This window comes from Phaenicophaeus curvirostris, chromosome 2, assembly GCF_032191515.1.
Source record: "Phaenicophaeus curvirostris isolate KB17595 chromosome 2, BPBGC_Pcur_1.0, whole genome shotgun sequence".
Classification (NCBI taxonomy): domain Eukaryota; kingdom Metazoa; phylum Chordata; class Aves; order Cuculiformes; family Cuculidae; genus Phaenicophaeus; species Phaenicophaeus curvirostris.
In genome coordinates this window covers 70039976-70064392 of record NC_091393.1, presented here as the reverse complement: position 1 = coordinate 70064392, position 24417 = coordinate 70039976, and the positions used below count along the sequence as shown (strand labels likewise).

The 24417-nt window shown below is 36.6% G+C and overlaps 1 protein-coding gene across 5 annotated transcripts in view; it reads left to right on the top strand.

The window, feature by feature from the left end:
* Window positions 1–24417, top strand: part of CEP170 (centrosomal protein 170) — a 100593-nt gene that overhangs the window by 17886 nt on the left and 58290 nt on the right. For all 5 annotated transcript variants that reach the window (XM_069852412.1, XM_069852411.1, XM_069852409.1 and 2 more), the window contains exons 2-7: window positions 5815–5960; window positions 11582–11671; window positions 17307–17388; window positions 18006–18061; window positions 18184–18346; window positions 21480–21614. In XM_069852412.1, coding sequence (XP_069708513.1) covers window positions 5856–5960; window positions 11582–11671; window positions 17307–17388; window positions 18006–18061; window positions 18184–18346; window positions 21480–21614 — 631 coding nt within the window. In that variant the 5' untranslated portion in view covers window positions 5815–5855. The remainder of the gene's footprint in view (window positions 1–5814; window positions 5961–11581; window positions 11672–17306; window positions 17389–18005; window positions 18062–18183; window positions 18347–21479; window positions 21615–24417) is intronic.

Here is a 24417-nt window from a genome sequence, read left to right as displayed (position 1 = left end):
ATGGCACTGACCCAAGCCTTGCAGTGAGATGGTATTGTCACTTGATGACTTGACCCAGCTTGATTACACCAAAGCATTACTTAGATAGTGCTTTTCACTGTGCTAAGCTTCCATAGCTGCAGCCCATGTAGCTAGGTAAGCAATCGCCAATGCTGAATTTTTCTTGCTTCACCTTATGAAGGACATGGTGAATTCAGAAGGTCCATAAATTCTTCAAGAAATATTTTTATTGATAAGTAGCCTAAATTGCTTTAATTTAGATGGGTGTTTATTTATTTATTTATGGGTTTTGAGGAACAACATTGCGCACTACCCTGGCATGGCTTATGTAGGTTAAATTTCGGTTCCCAATGAAAGATTTTCCCCCACACCCTGCACAAGATTATTGCTTTATTAACAAATTCACTTGATGGAGAGTAGCCATAGGAATTGGTGAGAATAGTTTCAGCTAGGAGGCTGTAGTCCCTTCTGGGATGGCAGGAATGTCAGTAGTGAAACAAGCAGGGCATTACGAAAGCACCAAGGATAGTTTAATGACTACAACATTTAGAATCTACCCTAGGGTACGAATTATTTCCTTGTATTTATATTCCCTTTAGATGAGCCATACTTTCAAAAAGTGATCTTAATTTTCTAGCCGCCCTACATGTGGCTTTACCCTTACTTGCAATACCATTAAGCATTCCGTGTTTGTAACAGAAATAAATGAGACTATTAGAACACCTGTAGTATTGTGTAAAACTAGTGTTGTGTTTGTACATTAAGACAAAATGCTAACGGTTTTGGAATTTAAATACTCAAGATTAAGGTACTTTTGTGTTAAAAAGTGCTTTTTACAGTTCCCCATTTATAATAAACCCTTTATAGAGATATTTGTGGAGATTTTACTGCAAATGTTAATGAATTCCTTATGATGAGACTGGCAGATAAAATCGGTACGAAGTTAGTAAGTCACAAAAAGTTTTTAGTGATGTACAAGAAATAAGGCACAGGTTAATCAACTGATGAGGAGAAGAGGGAAAAAATACAAATTAACTGTGAAGTTTTTTTGTTTTAATTTGAGTAAGCTAGAGTCCTCGTTAAAATGTGTGGTGGTGAGGTTAGAGGCTATTTTCTAATGCATCTATGTAAGCAGGTTAATTATGGCTGCATGTGGAACACTGCTTGTTATACTGCCCAACTTCATAGTGTTTTACAGAGTAGGCAATATTATTGTGGTATTTTCCACTTATAATTTCCTAGACATAAATCAATTATCTTTCTAGATTACTTTTTAATATTAATTGCATTGATATAGTACACTTCTCAGGGCTGAGATTACCTTCACTCTGCTCTTTGTTTTCTATAGCATGGTTTCCTTCTTTTCAGTCAAAAATAGAACTGCTGGCACCGATATCCTTTATTACATTGAATAGTCAATAAAGCAGTCACAGCTGGCACCTTTCTAGTGTGTATTGTTTGCTTATAGCATTTCTTTGTGACTTGGGAATCAGCTTCAACTTCAGGTCTCCTCCGTCGTCATTACTGTCTCTTTGTCATTCTCTCAGCCTTACTCTGTATGGTAGGTTTCCTAATCCTCTGATCATCTTAGGGGCCCTTCTCTGGACCTTCTCCAGCCTGTCTGCATCTTTTTTATATAGCGGGGACCAAATCTGAACACAGTTCTCCAGGTGTGAGCGGTACTTCTTTATCTCTGCTGGTGATGCCTTTCTTGGTGCACTCCAGCATTCATAGAAAGTTTTCAAAAGTCTGTGCTTATCTGCATTTGAATATATTTGCACGAGAGCAATAGTAAAAGGTACAAATTAATAGTAAGGCCTTCTGTCACATTTCAGTTACCATTTCCATAATTTTTCTTAAAGGTAGTAACAGAATATTTTCCTCTAACCTTGCTTTGGAAACATCAGGCCTTTTCTTCTGAAAATTCTCTAAATTTACGTGGCAATTGTATGGGAAGTTAAATTTAATTTTAGCAAAAATTTTAGCAGCTGAAAATTTGAACTTATAAGGGAAATAAAGGTCAACATAGGGCTATTTGTTGTACAGTAATAGCATAGTTGTGTACCATTAATATTATACTATTTTCAGTCTTAATATTGAGGACTGCAGTGCTTAAAAGCTGGAATTTCAGACATATATCTAGCTTTTTGTTTCTCTGTAGGATCCGTGTCTTGGAACTTATTAATAGTTTAGTTGGAGCAAACAGCTTGCTGTTTTCAGTTACAGGCAAATACAAAAATTTAGATTGTAGATTGCTCAAATGTGAGATTATTAAGGATTTTTCTTGCAATGACATTACTGTATCAAAACTATAATCTTGGCAGTGTTTCTCTAGACATATTTGAAACTGGCTACACCCATCATTTGGCTACATAATGCAGAGCTTTAGTTCTTCGGACTGAATTATGTTTACAGGAATGATGCAGCCAATTTCTCTGTTGTTGCATCATCTGTTTCAAATGACTTATTACCCATGTGTTCATTCTTGAGCACTGGTTATTGCCTTTTGAAATTAATAGGCCTTCACCATAAAATGCTGTTTCTTCTGCAGACAAGAAGATACTTTGCAGTTGCAATAGATGTCTCAGGTATCTAGAATGACATAAAGGTATTGAGAATGAATTATTGCTTTGTATGGTGAAGTTTTAATGATGAAATATTTACTAGTGTGTTTGAAGATTACAACACAATGCTGCCATATTAGGAAAGACTAATAAAACAAAATGCTTCAATAAAGTACTTAAAATTCATTTTTCTATGGTAAAAGTAATAGAATTTCTGGTAAATACTTCATCTAGAAAGTGTAGTCTGTACCGTAGTAAGACAGGTCCATCAGGGCAGTATCCTGTTCTGCATAAAGAGAGGCTAGATAAAGAAGAGAGGTTATTGAGGACTGTAGTGAGTGAAGCCACACCAGAGCATGCTCCCAGCTTCTCAAAATGCTCAGCACATGCAGTTCCTGAGCTGTAAGTAGGGTCATTGCATTTAACAGATGTAATAATTTTTTCTTCCATGAGTGCTTATTGCTTTTTGAACCCAATATAACCTTTTAGTATCCATAACTTTTCACTGCAAGAATTATCATGACCTAAATTTACACTGTGTAAAGAGCCACTTCTTGTGATGATTTTGCACCTCATATAATGATTTAATTTGGTGTGTCCTAGACAGTGAGCAATCTTTTATGCTTGTATTGTTCAGAATACTACAGCCAGAGTACTTAACACAGCAGTGTATTAAAAATGTTAGCTTTAGTGAAGTTTTTGGGATACAGTGTAATAGTTCATATACTGTGTATATAAAAAGCATGCAGTTTTGTATCAAGTTTTTCATGCACTTTTTTTGTTCTGATATTAACTGTTGCTGCAGTATCCTGCTTTCGGCCAATTTTGCTATGCAGAATTTCAGCGCAGCTTTGATCAAAGGCATGGATTTATTCTGAAGACTACTTTAAAATAAAATATGTATCTAGGTTGATGATTCGTCGCACTTGAGACAGCACTGCTTGAAAAAAACATTATTAAGTTTGATAGAAATGGTGACGGGCTTTTAACTACAAATATGCTGCCAAATTGTGTGATTGCTGTGTATAATACAATTTAAAAAAATATTTCAGATGGCTTAATTTAATCTGTTTGTTGTCAGGCTTTATCATTTGTGGGGAGTTTGGAGTTTTTATCCTAGGTCTACTTGTTGACCTACTTGTCTGGTCTATAAATAAAGTAGTTTTTCTCCTGTATTGACAGTATACCTATGTAAACTAAGATGTAGTATTTGACTAGGAGCTTTTTCTAGTAGTAGTCTATATCCTCATGGAGTTTTTCACATGAATTGCCAATTAGAGCAGGAAGTCCAAATAGTGTAAATGATGTTATGATAAGCAGATGGGAGATCTAAAAGGCAGTAAAGTATAAACAGATTGAGGAGCTTTGATAGTGAACAGCATGCTTGCTGTCAAACATACATTTAATTTACGTGTTAAAAGCTGGAACCTAGGTTGGCCATATTTGATACCTTCTTTTCCTTTCTTATAAGGAATGGGAAAATGTCATTTGACTGACCTAGTTTGTCTTCAGGTTTTAAACTAGGTTAAATTAAAATTACAAATGTTTATTCAGCACCTTTGAAGGAAATTAACGTTTAATTATTAAAACATTTATTTAGGAACCAGATGCCTTTAAGTTTGACTTCAGCTAGTTATTATTGTAGTTGTAAATGTAGTAGATTGTAAAGCACAATGGACATGCTCCATGACTTCTTTTGCATTGGAAAACATTAAGTGGACGTAAATTTATTTCAAGAATGTGTGGTGAGAAAGTTGTGGAAAGATTATCCTATGTAGATGTCACTGTCTAAGAGAACGCTTTGTTGCAATATGTATTTGCTTTCTTATTTAGTAAACCTTTAGCACATTAAATCTTTCTGCTTTCTTTTATATCAATTGCATTAATTTATTAAAACTGAGTTGACAACTCTGCTGGTTCATTTTAGCACCTGACATGGTATGCTTTTGACTTACTGCTTTGTAAATGTCTATTTTGGCATTTTCAGATACAATTTTGACTCAATTGAGTTCTCTTTATAAGTTTTCATACTTTGCGGTGTCTCTCCTTGATTGTAGTTTGCCTGGTGGGGCAGTGCTGGCACTGCTGTCTTGATACTTATGTGAAAATCTTGATTTTGAGAACCTCACTGCATTCTTGCTATTATGCAGATTGTTCTCAAGTCTTATGTCTACTTACAGTAAGTATATTTGACTCCAATACATAATTTCAGTAAATGACATAAAAATAAAAGATGAGACGTGCCAGCTCTTTGATGCTGAGAGGTGTGCAGACTGGTAGCTTTTCATTTTCTTAAACTTCTCTTTTAGTGAATACAGAGTGGTAATGAATAAGTTGAATGATTACTTTGGCTTACTTTTTTCTTAAAGAAAGGTTTGGAATACTTCTTAAAGATTTTTCTAAGTATGAACCACTGAAGTATTCTGGAAAGTGTGTTTAATCATATTTTTGTTCAGTTTCAAGTAGACTATGATAGACTATGATAGTTTTCTGTGAAAGATTTTATCCAGTTTACAAGTTTCTTTTTCTTTTGTATTTTATGGCATTTAAAATAGCTATGGGTTTTCTTCTTTGTACGTATGTCATGTTGAGTTTTTTTGAAAATTAAGGTAGAGTTTACAGGAATACTACTTTCAGTTTTATTACTTACAGATAACTTCTAAATTGTTCATTTTGCTCTGCCTTGTTTACAGTTCTGAATATATACTGTTAAATTTCCAAGACATAAGCTTTATTTAGAAAATCTAAGGTTAATTATGAAGTGAAACATTAAATTAAGCTTTCACTTGGTGCTGTACGCATGAGCTGAGCTTAAGACCAAATGAGGTGGGTTTTTTTTGCAGAAAAATATAATGACATACATGCAAGTAACTTGCTATGTTTTGGGAACATTTGCCATGTTGTTTATTGGTTGTGATAGTGAAGCGGTAATGTACTAATTATTTTGATAATAAGCAGTCAAATGTTAAAAGCTTTCTGACAGCTGGGTGTGTGACTTTGAACAGGCAGCTAGTTAATGCCATTTTGAGGAAGCTTACCTCCAATTAAATTTGCCTAGTTACGTGAAGCAGAGTCTCAGACTATGTAAATCTGGAGCCTGTCACTTCCTGTGATTGCTGGATTCAGTACATGCTATTGAAAATGCTGTATTTTCAGAGGCTTTTTGTATTCTGCTCACAGTGTTTGCTGAGCAGGAACTGTAGCTGAAAATAACTAAAATGAATTTCTGTGTATCTCTTTCTCACTGCAGGATGACGTAGCTTTGCCAAGGTTTTATCAGCTAAGCAGAAAATGAGCTTAACATCCTGGTTTTTGGTGAGCAGTGGAGGCACCCGCCATAGGCTGCCACGAGAAATGATTTTTGTTGGAAGAGATGACTGTGAGCTGATGTTACAGGTAATTGCATCAGTCTTCCACGTGCATCTGCTCAAATCATGAACTCAATGCACCAGTTTCATATTCCTTTTGAAAACTGAATTCCACAGATGTTGGGAGAGTGATTGTTTTGATTAATTTATTGTGTTCATAGAAAAAAGGTGGTTTAAGTGTATTGTCATCAATCATATAGTTACTTTTTAAGTGCAGAGGATCACATTTTCTTCATATAAATTACATGCAGAAAGGAAGAATAGATGAAATAAATTTTGCAATATGATCAGTAAAGTAAGTAGACTGTGTGATAATGCAAAGTGCACTGAATGCTTTTGAAAAGAGCTTTTCTTCTGCAACTTGTAATCTAATTTAGTCACATGATTTGATGTAACTCTATCCACATGTGCTGATCTTGTACAAAGGCAAAAGAAATTAGTAGAGAACAGTGTTTCTCTGTCTCTAAGGAAGTTGAATGACTAAATTTCAGTAATGGTTTCAGCGGAACTGTAAATATACAAGTCTTGGTCAAAATAGTTTGACACTTAAGTAGCTTCCTCAACTTTGAGGGTCACCGTGCAGAACTCTTAGAGGCGTTATGCAACCACATTGCATGCACTTTGCCCCATAAAATCTGTAGTCTTCTAAGCTGCTTCTTTGTAGTATACATGATTTAGGATGATTAATGGCAATATTTTGGGAGTTTCTTCTTGAATTCTTGTCTTTGTTTACTGTATAGCTCTTCAGAAGACTGGACTTGAAAACTAACATTCTCAGCCTTCCCTACTATTCAATAAAATACTTTATTTTGGATTTTTTTGTTCTCAAGAGTTGTGTATGCAACTATTAATGACCAAATTAGAATATCACTTGCAAATGAAGTACCTAGAAAGTTATTTTTGTGTATTACTCAGAATATAATCATAGAATCATAGAATAACCAGGTTGGAAGAGACCCACCGGATCATCGAGTCCAACCATTCCTATCAATCACTAAACCATGCCCTTCAGCACCTCGTCCACCCGTGCCTTAAACACCTCCAGGGAAGGGGACTCAACCACATCCCTGGGCAGCTTGTTCCAGATCCCAATGACCCTTTCTGTGAGAATTTTTTTCCTAATGTCCAGCCTAAACCTCCCGTGGCGGAGCTTGAGGCCATTTCCTCTTGTCCTGTCCCCTGTCACTTGGGAGAAGAGGCCAGCTCCCTCCTCTCTACAACCTCCTTTGAGGTAGTTGTAGAGAGCAATGAGGTCTCCCCTCAGCCTCCTCTTCTCCAGGCTAAACAACCCCAGCTCTCTCAGCCGCTCCTCATAAGGCCTGTTCTCCAGCCCCTTCACCAGCTTCATTGCTCTTCTCTGGACTCGCTCCAGAGCCTTAACATCCTTCTTGTGGTGAGGGGCCCAGAACTGAACACAGGATTCAAGGAGCGGTCTCACCAGTGCTGAGTACAGGGGCAGAATAACCTCCCTGGACCTGCTGGTCACACCGTTTCTGATACAAACCAAGTTGTCATTGGCCTTCTTGGCCGCCTGGGCACACTGCTGACTCATGTTCAGTTGCTGTGAACCAACACCCCCAGGTCCCTCTCCTCCAGGCAGCTTTCTAGACAGACTTCTCCTAGTCTGTAGCACTGCATAGGGTTGTTGTGCCCCAAGTGCATAACCCGGCATTTGGCCTTGTTAAACCTCATGCCGTTGGGCTCTGTCCAGTAGTAAAATGAATTTGGCTCTCAATCCCAGAAGGCATCCAAAGATTTTATTGGTGATGAAAATACTTTGTCCTGTTAGAAAGAGGTTGCAAATACTCTTTCATTTCTCTTCAAAGATAGGTAGTATAATGTCTTGATGATTTATGTCGGAAATATTTAAGAAACCCAAACAAAACCAACAAGCAAACACAAAAAAAACCCAATGCCCAAAATGAAACAAAGAAAGGCAAACAGAAAAATCCCACCTCTGTTTCCTGCCCATAAGGTTATACACTATAAAATGCTTTTATTTTACCTCTAGCTTGTCATAATGGGTTGTTGTCTCTAAATAAGGGAACCTTTTCTTTCTTCTCTCTCCACTATGCCATATCCTGTCCATGGTTGATGAGTCTTTAGAGTGAAGTTGAATACTCAAGCACTTATTATTTTATCTTACAACACTTCAGTCATCATCACCTTCAAAAGTAGCTTGATTAATGTTATGAATAGGTTCCAGTAATTTACAAATGTTCTTTGTTGTGTGTTGACTTCAGAGGCAGTAAAAAGAATCAAGGAGCCTAGTGACTTTCAAGAATATTCTCTTTAGCCTGCTGATATGTTAGGTCTACATGCCAGCATGATTGTAACACCACATACTCTTTCAGGGGGAGGCATGCACCAAAAGAGAAGCTAATAATGTGTTCTTGTTCTGTATGTATAGCTCTTTGTGTAGGACCTTCCTTTCCACTCTTGACAACTTGGTTGTTGTCTTGCTGCAAAGCATGTGGACAATGCATGATAACGCAAACAGAATTTAATGCTTGTATTCATAATCTCTTGACAGAAAACATGTTATAAATGTCTTATTGAAAAGCATTTCAACTCTGTTGCATGCTTGACAGACCTCAGACCTGTAACTAACGTTCTTCTAAGAGGTTTTGTTCATATCTGGGAATAGAGATTTGCTTTAAGTGTGTTATTTTGTTAGCACTATGTTTGAGCATATTTAGTCTTTGTGTTTAGCTAGCTGCTTCCAATGCATACCCTGCTTGTGGATAAATGTCACATTTTCCCCTTCTTTAACCATTATGTTTAGAAAACGTCTTGAATCATGATGGGGAGATTATTTTCAATGTAAAAAAATCTACATTATTTATACTATGACAATTATTTCCAAAGAAGGCTACTTTTATTTTCTGTACTCTGAAAATTTTATTAGTAGTCTGGATTGAATTTAAGAGTCTTTGTCTGAAATAAAATTTATTTTAATTGAGGATGGAGTCTATTCAGATAGCTGTTATGTGGTTCTTATTATTTCTGCAGTCATATGTAAATCTTTTTACTGGCTCTGGCTGAGTTGGATTTAATCTTCTTTATAGGAGCCCATATTGGTACTGTGTTTTGGATTTGTGACCAAAACACTGTTGATAACATACCAATATTTCTGCTGTGGCTGGACAGTATGTGCAGTTTCAAGGCCTTCTTTCTCACACTCCTCCTTCTACACACACGTGACTGTGAGGGTGCAGAAGAAGTTGAGAGGGAACACAACCTGCACAGCTGACCCAAACTGACCATAGGGGTATTCTGTACCGTAAAATGTCATGCTTAGCAATAAAAATGGAGCGAGGGGCCTTTAGGGAAGGAAACCACTTCTTAAAGACTGGTTGGGCATTCGTCTGCTTGTGGGAGGTGGTGAGTGATTGCCTTTGCATCATTTGATGTATTTTATTTCTTCTTTCTTCCTCTCTCCTTCGCTGCTTAAATGACCTTTAAGTTGACCCATGATTTTTCCTGCTTTTGCTCTCCCTGCCCTATGCCCCATCCAATTGAAGCAAGGGGGAGTGAATGAATGGTTGTGTAGTGCTTCGCTGCCATCTAGGGCATCACACTCTTATAAAAAAGTAATTTTGAGAGTACTTAAATTTGAATGGAAAGCTGCAATAACAAATCAGGAGGACAAATGGCATTTGGAAGGTTTGCATGGTCTTTGAACATGTAAAGATCCTCTGCCATGAATAACAATGTATCCAGTTACATGCCAGTAGTTTGAGCCTGAGGAGAACATTCATGTTCTGCAGAATTTCAGGTGTTTCTCTAAAAGCCACAGACTTGAGTAATCTTTCTTACCATTTCACATGTGAAATCATGAAACTTTAAGAATCTTTTTGCCTACTTTCCATTGTAACTTATTTTTAATAGTACAAAGCACATGAAGATAATAAAATAATTGACTACTAATAAAATATGCATTTGAATAAAATAATTGAATGAAGTTTGGAATTTTTTCCCTTAACCTTTGTACGGGTAGCTTAATTCTTGTGGTTGTATTACTGCATCACATGAGTGTGGAAAAGTGCAATCTCTGCTTGATAGTGTAGACTCAGCAGAACATCCGCATCAGTGATTTTTATTTTATTGAGATAGCTTGTTTTCACTTGAAGAAAACTTACTAAGTTAGTTGAAAATTAACTGTGCTGGTGTATCTACACTTAACTGATGTAGTACACTAGTGCAGCTTTTATTGACATGGACCTTGTTGTTCATTTGTCTGTCTCTTCCTTAATTTTCCCCTCTCCCATTCTATCAAGCCCCCTTCTATACCCTTAGAGATTTCAGAGCAAATTGGCTCAAATGAAAAGTCTAAAAATAAAGTAGTAAGTATAAGCAGAAGTAGTCTGATTTCACTTCTTTGAGGAGAAACGAAGTAATCAAAAGATGGCATGGAAAGAAAGAATAAGGAACTACATTGAAAAGAAGGATGGAAGATAAAAGTAGCAAGTCTTGAGAAATGCTGAAGGAATTAGATGATATATGTGGGCTTCTGAGAAGAGAAAGCATTTCCTTAGGAGTCACGATTGCATGTTCTGATGCCTTGAACTGACAGACTGCAGATTCAGCAGTCGTTGGCAGAAGTTTACTGTTCTTGATGCTCTAGAGTCCTGAACAATGAGTTGAGTAGCAAGGACAGAAGGTGCAAACCTGGAACTGGAAAGAATGCTGTTTTAAGAAATTTGCTGCTACGTGATCGTGTCATGGTGCTGTGCTAGCAGAATTAGCACCAAACAGACTGATATCAAGTGTGCACAGCAGGGGAAGATGAGCTGTGGGCTGCATCCTATTGGGAACTTGTAGAAGTCAAGGTGCTGACCACATGCATGGGTGAAGGAGGCCTACATTGAGCCCCACCTCTTCCTTAACGTGGGCAAGTGCTAAAAGAGGGACTTGACGTTAGGGAGGTGGTATACTCAGAGGAAATAGTAACAAGGATTGCTTCAGATCTATGGATTGATGTTTGGATGTAAAAATAAATAATTCATTAAATAAAAAAATGCTGAAATACTTAAGGAAGGACTGATACAGAGGATCAGAACTGATGGGAATAGTAATTCAGGAAATGCTCAGACATTTAGAGAAGAGGCTATGGCTAATTTGCTTAGGAAATGGAGATCAAGGAGAAACAATTTGAATCCTTGTATAGTATGGTAAATATCCCAGACAACGTAATGGAAGATTTACTGATGCGTGACAGGAAACTGTGTTTCAGAGAGAAATGCAGCACCGTGGAATCACTTTCATGTTTTGAAAGATGCATCTAGTTAAGGAGACAGAAATAAAGATGAAATTGATCATGTTAGATTGAACATCAGTAATACTGTGTTGAACTGAAAAAACTGAACTGTATAAGATATGGTCAGATCTGACATTTGGGGAAACATTAGGAAAATAGTTCTTCTGAATTAATTTTAGGATTCTGTTATTGGTATCCGGGGCCACAGTTGGGTATGGTTAGAAACTGAGATATTTCGCATGTGGGGCTGACTTTTTTATATTATTTTAATAAATATCTTTTGTAGAAAGAAGATAATCATGCTGCTTTAAGAAACAGTCATTAATACTACCTTGACCTGGTTTTGAAATATCTTCTCTTGTTTTATACATTGTTTTAATATATTTTAGTCACGAAGTGTGGACAAACAACATGCTGTACTTAACTATGATGCCTCCACAGATGAACACTTGGTGAAGGATTTAGGCAGCCTGAATGGGGTAAGTCAACATTAGAAATGGATAGTTCCATATAGTCTTTTTTATGTTTACTTATTTTGGAATTTTCTTGAGCAAAGAGAATGTGACTTAACAAGTGTACGTTAATATCTTCTTAATGTAAGTTTGGAAATGGGGGAGCAATGCAAAAGGAAATGTGTTTTGTGGGGAGTGTGTTCCACTGCATGTTATTTAAAGGGCTGCAGTAGACTCCATTCATAAGAGGGCCTTGGCAGTAGGAAAAAAATCCAAGGAATAAAAGGGATTATGTTACTATTCTGTATTTCAGAAATGTAGGGGGGAGAAAAAAAAAAGTCTTGATTATATTGTGAAAAAAAACCCTATGTGGTAAAGAAACGTTTTTTTTATTTTATATGGTATTCCTTTTTTCTCCTTTTTTCATCCAGAAAAGAATGTTAAACTGTGCTTCGTATGCGGGGAAAAAAAATAAGTATATAATAACCATGTTGGATAGAAACCTGTTTAATTCTATATTTGCATTTAGTTTTTCAGTGTCCTTTTTGTCAAAATGTCTATGAACAATGCATGTCATGTTATTAAAAACTAATATAGGAAAAATGCAAAGTTACAAGCAAAACTTAAGTTTCATTTGACATTTTACGGGTTTTCTAGGAATTGCATATGCAGTTTTCTAGGTAAGCTTCACCTTTTATAAATGCTTTGAATATTACAGTAGATTATTAAAAGCTTAGTAGCTTTATCATATATTTTTAGCCCTTTAGATACTTCTTCATGAGCTATTTATACACACTAGTTATAGTTTTTATGTTACTTAACTTTAAATGTTTTGGCTGTGTCATGAACATGCAAAGAATAAAATAATGAATTCATCTGTGATTGCTTATTGGAATTAATGCTTAGAAAGCTTCTGGTAGTGAATAGCTTTGCCAAAAGTTTAAAACAAAATAGCATATGAAGAAGAAAATTTAAGTTACTGCCTGTTAACATTGATGCAGGTTTTGGTGTTTGATCTTGAAGTGCATTTCAAATTAAAACCCCTGTTAGTCTATTTCTATCAGCTTTTTTGTATTTTAAGGTAACTAACTCAGCCTTCCAAAGATTGTCTCAACTCCATATGAAACCGATGTAACCTGAAGGGTTATGTCCTTTGAACAGTTGCATAAGAAGTTTGCTTCTTGAATATTTAATATACCTCTTTATTTGGAAAGTCAGTACGCTGTTTCAAGACAGTGATCAAAAATGAATTCAGCACATAGTGGTTTTTTTGCTGAGCCATTTTATTCCCTAATTCTGTGTTACTCCTGTAGGCATACCTTCAGATTTTCATTGCCTTGTTAATGAAATTGCCTTTGAATTTAATAAAAATGCATGTTTAAAAGCCTTCATTCAACTCCTATTTTTGCTTCTGTTAAAGAATCATTTGCTTTACTTGATCTGATTCATTCTCAAGTTTGAGGTGTCACTTGCTCTATTTTACCCAGAGACATCAAAGGAGCTCTTTCTTCCTGCAGTTTTGGGATAGGGAATGTTAAGTCTTAGGAGTTCAATCCTTCCTGTTTGTCTTTGCAGTGTTTCCCTTACTGTCTCTTTCCAACTGTGCTTTTCTTCCATACCTCTGCCTACCTGATCTCAGATCAAAAGAGAAAACGTAACTTTGAAACACTATACTTAATTGTGTGGCAGAAAATATATGCAATGCCATGCTGAGAACTACTAACTAGGCAATAATTCTTAGTCTGTTTGCACTGAGAACACCACCTCCTTAACATGGAATACCTCTTCCAGTCCTTCATTAGCTTCTACTCATTCTTACTTTGTTTGCTTCATCAAGGGCAAATATTTATTTTGAGTCTCTCCAGCTGTCCATTTCTTTGGGGAACAGTTATTTACTTTTCTTTGTATACAGGACTACTCCATTCCTGGTATAATATACTTTAACGATACAAGGTAATTCAGAGTTTAAGGGAAGAGGGCTACTGCCAACATACAGGGCTTTTGTTTTGAGTTTTATGAGCCGCAAATAATTTCACAAGATTAACTGTGATTGCACCTGATACCCTAATACCTAAGTATTCTTATCTGTGTGGTTGATTCACACTCAGTTCAGTGAAAAGGTTACAGCAGTCTTCATCCTGGACTCGTACCTCTACATTTGAAAATAAAGCACAAGTAAATTTTAATCGAATTGGCACAATGTAAAGGTTTTTTTTCTAATAATCCATCGTGACTCCTTATAGTCATTCCTGCTCAACTTTTATTTCACACAAAAAAGTTTCTCTTTTCTGAAGAAAACATGCACAGTTGCTAAGATATAATCTGTTATTTTACCAGTGTCAACAGAGCTCAACTGTATTTTTTCCTTTGACTTGTGGCCTCAAAAACATACCAAAAAAATTATCAAGCATCCATTGCTGTGTTGAATAACATTCTTCTCAGGATAATTAAGTGCTTTTGCACTGATGTTTTAGGACTGTATTGTGAAATGCTCAGCAAACTTTGTGAAGATTAAACCTCTGGAAATCCTGTGAATATATGAAAATGTTTATAGAGTGATTTAAAGGGGGAAAAGAATTCTTACTTACATAGAAACTAGCTTTTTCAGGCTTTGGCTTGCATCCCAAAGCCTGTTGTGAGATTTTAAAACTTTAGTGGCAAAGCATCTAAGGCTTGGTCGTCATATACCAGCAGCTCAGTCATGAAGATGTCTATAGACTGCACAAACTACCTTCAGAGTTCTCTGAGTTGAGTATAGTGCATGCATATGAATTTCAGAACTCTGACCAAGAAAGAAAAGTGCTTATGTACATACACACATACGTGTCCACAACGAGGCCTAAATTTTATATTCACTAAAACTCAGACTGCCTTGAGGATATCCTTCACATGGGTTTTCACTCTTGACTCTCACAATTTTAAAATGCAACAAATGAGCATTTAACACTACTCACAATTTCATGCTTACAAACTAATAAATAATTTCACCTTTAATTCTTATTTCTCATGGAAGGTATTTTCTATGATATAGGCAAGCAATTTTTTAAATAATGAAATAAACATTATTTTCATTTAGAAAGAAAATAAAAATATTGACAGACCCTTTACTATTTTGGGGAAGGACATGTTATGTCATTCCAGGCTTTATCTAATAATAGATGTAGATGAGCAACACAAGCATTCAAAGATTCAGGTTCTTGGCTTACTTAATTATTCAAGGGGGTTTTTTTTTGTGTGTGTGTACCCCTAACTTCAAAGTGCTTAGAAATGGCGTATTTCAGCAGCTGAATTCCTTAGAAACGTGTACCCATTTTTATAGAATTCTTAAATTATAAGTAGGATGATCCTGAGGGGTTGCGATATCCTGAGTCCCCAAAACTGACACAAAATAGTAGTAAATGTGTTTCAGAAAGATATATTTAATCTTCTATCTGTGTTACTAACATGTAGCTGTTACAAAAAGTGAAAATGAGCAAGAAGCTGTACGTTTTTAAGGTATGGGAAAATATACAACTGATAAATAATTCATAAAATAATGCAAGTTTCATACCAGCTAATCCATTAATATTTTATTTGCCTTGAATTTGCCCTAAATTAAGTCTTCATTTTGTATTGTAAAACAAGATGAAGGTTGTAACACCAAGCAATAAGGGACTTTTGACATGTAGCTGATTATTCATAGTTGTTGCAAGGAACATGCTACATTCTTCTAAGTCCAGATGCTGCATTCTTTTCAGGTAAAAGGGGAAGGAAGATTTCAAGAAAGCCAGGGGAAATGTAGGGGAGAGGAACTTGAAGTGTAAGTTGTAGCTTCTTAATGCAAATTTGAATTGAGCCATGAGGAATAGTTTAAGGCAAGATCCTGTGCAGAAAATGGTCAGCTCGCACTGTAAAATGGTTTCTTCAAGGGTCTAGGACTCTGAAAGAGTCTAAAATATTATGCAGAGTTACATTTACTGGTGTTTTTTCTCTGTAGACAAATATCTAGTTTTCTGTAATTGAGAGCTTAGTCTGTTCTGCTAGACAAAACACGTCTTCAACCTTTTATATTTCTCTATCACTGAGTGAATTTGGAAGATACTGACACTATATAGAATTTACTCTGAAGGTAACAAATTCAGTTTTAGAAACAGTTCACTTTCACAGTTAGATATTCAGCCTAATTTGGAGAGTTCTAAGAGCAGCAGAGATGACTCAGGGTGACCAGAAGGGTCAATTTGGAAGCTGTCATCTGGAGGTGGCAGGTTCTGGAACAAGTCTCCACCTTCAAGTTTAAGCATGCCCTCCAATGGCAAAAGGGCAAGTTGTGAGAACACTCTCAGCTCCTGACACCATCTCATGTCTTAGCATTTTATCATCCTTGATTTCTGATGTCTGAAGCCACCACATGCAACTTCGAGTTTGGCTGATGTTAGTAACCTGGGCAGCTTGCTTGATGTTGAGAGCCTACGTTCCTAAGACCGTAAATCAGACTTTAATGATGCACATCAGTTCCCATGAAGGAATAAACTTTTCCCACCCTTACGGTTCTTACAAAGACTTGTGTCTGGTTTAGAATTCTATGTAGGTGACTTTCTAGAATTTTTTTTTTTAGGGCTTGAATAGTGCAACTTCAAGCTCTATTTATGTTCATTTTTTTTTTCCCCACAGAGATGACTAGATGACTAGATGTTTTCTAGTTTTTCTAAATTACATCTCGGAGATCCACTTTGACTTGAACTTCTATTATTCTTTCTCCTTGCTGCCTCTATAATTAGGCACTGTATGCATCTCGAGTGTTCTCTTGACATTTATACCAGCACGTTTTTGCAAACTCCTTGTGATTTTTTGCTGTTAGGTTTTTCTGGACCTTGAAATTGGAGTGATTGGTAATCTGTACTGTCTCTAACAGCCAAATGATATGGCTGGTGAAATTGGAAAAACTTTTAGATACATAAATCCTTATCAAAATTACTGAATGGTGGTTTCATTTCTCCAATTATATCTCAATGGTGATTTCAAGGAGGAGAGGATTACTTATTGTACAGTAACTGAATTTTCAAAAGATATTGTCAAGCCTATGGAATTTGCTCTGGTTTGCTGATAGCTGGTATAATAATATTGTTTCTGCTTGCATATGTTGTTACGCCTGTTCTTTCAGGAGTAGCAATATACTGACTTCTTTATCACTGCTGTTTGCAGTTACTCAGTTGCACTAGTTTGGTCCATTTTTCCTTCAAATCCTTTGACAGAATTTAGAAATCCTAAACTACCTCAGAACTCTCATTTCCAATGTTAAATGCTGTACAAATGTGATGATAAATCAATTCTGACAGCCAATTGGGATTGAAAAGGCAAACTACAAGAAAAATGATAGGTGGAGGCAGTAATGTGAGGGAGCATTAATCAACAATTCAGTAAATACTGCTAAGAAAATTAAACTTGTAAGAAATTTTTCAAGGCCAGTGTGATGTCAGCCACTTGGTTAGCGAGTGATGTTTAACATTTCTTTTGAAATATTTTGTGAAGCAGGTGGCAATTTGAGCATTTAATTTAATTCCCCAGTGAATCACTAGTAGAAAATTTATGCTGCTGAAAACTTACTTATACAATTATTCAAGTGATGTGTCATTTTATAATTTTGGATTTTACCAGTATCTCTTTCTATCTTTTATTTCTGTAGACGTTTGTGAATGATGTGAGGATTCCAGAACAAACGTACATCACACTGAAGTTGGAAGATAAATTGAGATTTGGATATGATATCCTTGTCATAAAAATGCAAAGAGTTGGGACACACTTTTCTTGTTAAAAGTATGGTTGTGTTAAATAAATGGTTCTCATACTATTTGAGAATCAACTTTGAAATACTTGCTTCTCTCATTACTATAAAAATGCCTATATTAGAGAAAATGGTGAGGGTTTAGCATACTGCACCTTGATCAGAACTATTGGAAAAGTACAACTCATTGTTTCTCACTGCAAGAAGCATCAACTTCCAACTACTATTTCAAACTTAATGTGTGTATTCTGTATTTCTAAGAGATATTACTTTTCTTTGAGGCAAATTAACAAATCTTTGTCTCATATGAGATTATATACAAGTAGAGAAGATTACAAGTAATTGCTCAGCAAACTATTGAATGAAAAAAGATATCTTGTGTTATTACAACATTAAGATATCTACTCAATGTTCTTTTTACAAATAGAAAGTAATTGTATTATGCATTAGCTTTGATGAGCACTATTGTACATGCTAGTTGCAACAGTGACGTATTTGTAGAAGTGTCACCATTCCGGCTGCAGAATAGGCTGCTGAATTGTAAAATCCTCTTGTGAATTGAGAAATCTTTCCAATAGTTTCCTTAGCATTTCCTACATACTAATCTTTTTACTGTCGTTAGGGGAGAGATGAGAGTCCCTGAAGAAGCACTTAAGGTAGGTATGAACAACATGCAGTTCCTAGATTGTTCTTCAGTTATTGTGTAGTTGTTGGTAACAGAGGGGTTTTTTTTTCTACTCTCTGAGAATGTTTTTTTTCTCTATTTAATGTCATGTAGCATGAAAAATTCACAAGCCAACTCCAGTTATCCCAAAAATCTTCAGAGGCAGAAGGATCGAAGCAAACCAGCTCCAAAAGCTCAGAGTCCAAGGTAACAGACTCTACAGCTGAAGTGCATCACAAAACTACAGAAGCACTAAAATCTGAAGAGAAATCAATGGGTAAGCTTCATTTTTGCTCCAGAAGCCCACAAACTTGGAAAGAATATTCATTAGCTTTGGTAGGATGCTTGTAAAAGTCTGTAGATAGTAAAAACTCCACATGTGTGAAATTTTAGTTGTATTTTAAGTGTAACTATCTTTCAGAACTGAATTTTTCTGCTTTTCTTACTCTAGCATCCATAAAGGGACATTTAATCAACATTTATCCAATTTTTGCATTTCTCTCTCCCTAAACCACAAACTTTCATCATTTGTGGCAGGAAAATGCTGTCTTTTGCAGTTTAGCTGAAAGTATTTGTTCAGGAACAGATTGTACTTTTTACTACCACCATTGTCAATTTTTTTTTTTAATTCAGGGGACTTTTTGGATTTTTTTTATGGCTATTAACATTCATTGCTCGAATGAGCACCTAAGTGTTCTATTGTGGTTTAAAAAAGTTGTAGAAACTGTAGTTTTTGTCTTTTTTCTACATCATCTTTCATATTTATTTATTGTGACATACTGACTCTGCTGTGGGTTCATCTTATAGCAGCCTAATAAAGCTGTTTGTTTTGTTGGCTGATTCAGCATCCTATTAAGGGTATATAAAGCCTATCCATTACTTCAGTGTTGCTATTCACTATGGCTTTTCAGCATTTGAGTTCTCTTAAATTTTCATAAAGTAGCACAGTGGGGGTTTTTATCCTCATCTTCCATTTTTCTTTTCACTTTTCCAGAAATGACAGTCAGAGGCAATGATAGGGATTTATATTTGAGTGCAACTCTGAGAAGCTTTTTGAGGATTGATTCTCTTGCTGTTGCTGTATATATGCGTAGCTGTTTACTATGCTAATTCAGTGCACAAACATCAGCCATCGAGTTTATAAAACCAATTCAGTATTGGCTAGAGTGTAGTGCTGTTTTAAAAAAGTAGTGCTTAGTAAATTAAAATCATACTGAAATTTCTGGCATGGTTATCACAGAATCACTAAGTTGGAAAAGACCTCAAGGATCATTGAGACCAACCATTCCTATCAACCTCTAAACCATGCCCCTGAGCACCTCACTCACCGGTCCTTTAAGCACCTCCAGGGATGGTGACTCAGCCACCTCCCTGGGCAGCCTGTACCAGTGCCTAATGGCCTCTTCTGTGAAAAATTTTTTTCTAATGTCCAGCATGAACCTCTCCTGGTGCTCCTTGAGGCCATTCCCCCTTGTCCTGTCCCCAGTCACCTGGGAGAAGAGGCCAGCACCTTCCTCTCTACAACCTCCTTTCAGGTAGTTATACAGAGCAATAAGGTCTCCCCTCAGCCTTCTCTTCTCCAGGCTAAACAACCCCAGTTCCCTCAGCCACTCCTCATAAGACTTGTTCTCCAAGCCCCTCACCAGCTTCGTTGCTCTTCTCTGCACCCGCTCCAGAGCCTCAACATCCTTCTTGTGGTGGGGGCCCCAGAACTGAACATAGTATTCGAGGTGCGGTCTCACCAGTGCAGAGTACAGAGGGAGAATAACCTCCCTGGACCTGCTGGTCACGCCGTTTCTGATACAAGCCAAGATGCCATTGGCCTATTTGGCCACCTGGGCGCTCTGCTGGCTCACGTTCAGTCGCTGTCAACCAACACTCCCAGGTCCTTCTCTTCCAAGCAGCTTTCTAGCCAGTCTTCCCCTAGTCTGTAGCACTGCACAGGATTGTTGTGCCCCAAGTGAAGTACCCAACATTTGGCCTTGTTAAACCTCATGTCATTTGTCTCAGCCCAGCGGTCCAGACTGTTCAGATCCCTTTGCAGAGCCTCCCTACCCTCCAGCGGATCGACACTTCCACCCAGCTTAGTGTCATCTGCAAACATACTTAGGGTGCATTCGATCCCCTCATTCAGGTCATCGATAAAGACACTGAACAGGGCTGGACCCAGAACTGAGCCCTGGGGGACAGCACTTGTAACTGGCCTCCAGCTGGATTTAACTCCATTTACCACCACTCCCTGGGCCTGGTCATCCAACCGGTTTTCCACCCAGGAGAGCGTTTGCCTGTCCAGTCCTGAGGCTGACAGTTTCTGAAGCAGAATTCTATGAGAAACTGTGTCAAAGGCTTTACTGAAGTCCAAGAAGACCATATCCACAGCCTTTCCCTTGTCCAGTAGGCGAGTCAGTTTATCATAGAAGGCGATCAGTTTAGTCTGGCAAGACCTGCCTTTCATGAACCCATGTTGACTGGGCCTGATTACCCGCTTCTCTTGCATGTGCTTCATGGAATATCATCATAGAATGGCAGTGAATAAAACATTGAGTAAAAATGTTGAAATTCGCTATAGGCAAAGTAAAACAAAGGCAACTAAGCTGGGTTTGAACAGATAATGTTATTTTTTGTAAAGAACATTTAAAATATCTTCAGAACATCTGTATGATACTAGAATAGCTAAGTCTAAGTAGGGTTAGGTATTCTTGCAAGAGACGAGGTCAAAACTAATCAAGTCAATTTATCATTAAGGTAGCAATCTTAATTATATCAGAGGGTTTTTTATATTTAATCTTTACATTTAAATGTGTTTAATCACGCATATACATCCTATATGACAAATAGCATTTTTAATTGTACTGTTATTTAGCTGTTGCCTTTAAAAAAATATTGAAAATTATTGTGTTCAGTAACGTTTTACTCAAGGTAATTGCAGCACTCCATAGTTGCTGTCAGCCATTTGGAACCTTGGCAGCACTGCAGAATTTAGTCACTTTTTCAGGCAGTGAGTTCAGATTTCATTGAAAGGTCAGTGTGGGCAAAAGTGAGAATTTTGTCTTAGAAATAGCAAGAGACGGCTTTTAGGAACGTGCTGCTGTGCTGATGAGTTCATTATTTTGTGTCTTCAGTTTGTTTGCAGATACCTGAGGGTAACGATAAGAGAAGTCAGCTGCTTTTCCATAAACATCTGTGCCAGAAGTTTTGATCAGGTTGTTAGTAAGCTTTTATATTTAGAACCCAGATCAGTTATCCCACCTCCAAGTTTGTTTTGTATTTACGCAAATGCATCTAACCAATTCACTTCAGCCTCCAGGAGAAACAATCCAAGCAAATGAATCTCTCTCCATGTTTTTTTTAACCTAAATATCACAACTACAGGAAAAAGTAATCTCTTCTGCTTTGGCCTGATTTTATAGATCTTTCTGCCATGCCTCGTGGGACACCTTTGTATGGACAGCCAGCCTGGTGGGGTGATGATGAAGCTGATGAAAAAAGTGGTTGTAAGCCAGACAGCAAGCATGAAGAAAAAGTGCATGAGACGGGTGCTTCGGGTAAGTCTATAATCTTATTTTTATGGGTTGTTTTTCTCTTCAGTAAAGCACATGTAAGTTCCCTCTTAACTAGGGAACTAAACAGATATTAATGTTTGGAGGTTTTGTAGACAGCTTGCATAGATGAAGGCCTACTAAAATTAAGTTAACTTAAGAAATTTAATCTATGAGAAATTGCATTTCAGAGATGGATTTCATGTATAATGTATTGATTTTCTAGCATATAATACAATTTATTATCAGTAAATACAGCAAATAATGTTACCTTAATCAGTGTGTCTTATTGATCAATTTAATCCATACCTGTCACTTTATATGCTTAAGTTTAGAGATATTTGTTGAAATAATTTCTGAAAATAAATGATGCAATATTATTTTTGTATTCTGCTTAACTATGTAAGTTGATCTATGCTAACATTCTTGCCTGTAATTCAATAATACTGCATTAATAGTAATTGCATTTCATATTTCTGGCAGTAAAGATGTGTGTAGTTTAAACTGGTAGCCTTTATTTCTTCATAATACAGGTATTTTTTAGCTAGCCTGTCTGTATACAATATGTCTTGCCAAACTTAAATCTCAAGATCCATAGTTGGGCTTTAAAAGCTATCACCAGGCATATAAATGACTGCTATTCTGAAAAAAGAAAATAACCTTAAAACTTAGTCAAGTTAGGATAAAATTAAACTGTGTTTGTTTAGCTGTTTAGGCACACATTTAAGGCCTAGCAGTTTTAAGCCTGCTTTTAAAGTGCTTTAACTGAGGTAGTAGTATCTCTCTTCCTGTAATAGTAGTTGGTTATCGTGGATCCTGTTTTCCAGGAATTGGAGTAAACTCTCAAGATATGTAATATCAAACTCAACTAACACTTCAGTGTCATGAAGTCAATGACTTTGGAGTTAACTTTTTGTCATAGCTTTTAATGAGCTTTTTCAGTATTAGTCTAAAGTTGCCATGGCTCTAAGAAAAGCCCCTTAAGATTTGGACAAGTAGAAAGAAACCTGGTGAAAACATTTAAATTAGTAAACTGTTTTTGTGCAACTTAAACATCTTTGTCGCATATAAAAAACCTGTGTCCTAATGCAGTACAGTTATAGAACACTTTATTTGGGTTGTTGTTTTTCTAAAAACATCTCTACAGGATACAGCAAGAGTAGCATATGCTCCTATGGAGGCTGTTTAACTAAAGGTTTAGTATTTTGCATTAGTAAACTATAAGTATTATATAACTCTACAGTTCAAATCTTGTCTAGAAATATGTTCTTCAAACACTTTAAAGCATTCCTAAGGAATATAAATCTTAATAGCATTTATAATGAGAGACAATGATTTTTAGATGTTGTGCCACACCATTTTTCTCAACAAAAAGGAAAAGTATGTGTGTTACCAGTTGCAGAGAAAAGAAATTAAATCTTTGCCTTTGAGTCCTGCCATTGATAGACTTGCTGGTCACATTTTTCTCGTTGCTTTCCCGATTGCAGTGAGCATTAACTGTTCGCTGTGAAAACTGTGACTCTATTTCGCTATATATGCCAAAGCAGGGATAGTAAAATGTGGAGTATCTGTTTTCTTATCACTTAGACACCAATGTCTGTAGCAAACTAATATAACAAAAATATGAATTCATGAAGTGTTTTACACTCACGTGTATCTATCTACATTGTTTTAGTTAAAAAAAACCCCCACACATGTTGTTTGCCCTCATTACATATGGGATTATTAAAAGTAATACCCTGAAGTCTGTGGATTTGATGTTATGCCATTAACAAGGTATGACACAAGATTCCAGCTTCTGTTTGGTGGCATGCCAGTTCTTATTATTTTTCATAATTTGAAATCGCTTTTTCAGAAGCAATTTTGCATCAAATGGTTTACATAATCTTATGTTTATTTTATCGAGAGATTTTTCAGCAAGTGATCAGTACATCTTTTTTAGATCCCAAGTTCAAACTAAAATAAGATTCAAAATTCCTCTCATACTAATCAAGGAGCTGTAGTTTATTTCAGTAGTAGTTGAAAATAAGTTTGTTCTAGACAAAACTTCGTTAATGGGGATATTTTTGATGTGCTTTGCCTTAGTGAAGTCATCATAACGTGAATGATAAATAGAGAAAAAATAATAGTATTTTCTACAGTGTTTAACTGATTTTGTTTGTTTTCTGTATATACACTATAAATAAAAATATAATTTGGGCACAGAATCTTCTTGGCAAATACAAGATTTTTTTTTATTAAGAACTGACATATGCTCGAGATCATTTTTGTTTATGTTCCTGTTGTTTAATCATGAATTTAATTCCTATGAATAGAATTATTCTGAGTAGAGTATAGGGCCATTTTCTATTTCTGGAAAACTTGAGAGTAATGCATCTGCAAGAGTGGAATTCAGTTTAATTAAATACATGCGAAATAAAAGCTTACGTGAAGTGTTACAGAAAGACACTGCTGGGATGGTGACTGAACCACCTTCCTGGGCAGCCTTTGCCAGGGCCCAATGACCCTTTGGTGAAAAATTTCTTTCTCATATCTAGTCTGAACCTCCCCTGGCGCACCTTGAGGCCGTTCCCCCTTGTCCTGTCCCCTGTCACTTGGGAGAAGAGGCCAGCACCCTCCTCTTTAAACCTTTCAGGTAGTTGTAGAAAGCAATAAGTTACCCCCTCAACCTCCTCTTCTCCAGGCTGAACAACCCCAGCTCCCTCAGCTGCTCCTCATAAGGCCTGTTCTCCAGCCCCTTCACCAGCTTTGTTGCTCTTCTCTGCACCCGCTCCAGAGCCTCAACATCCTTCTTGTGGTGAAGGGCCCA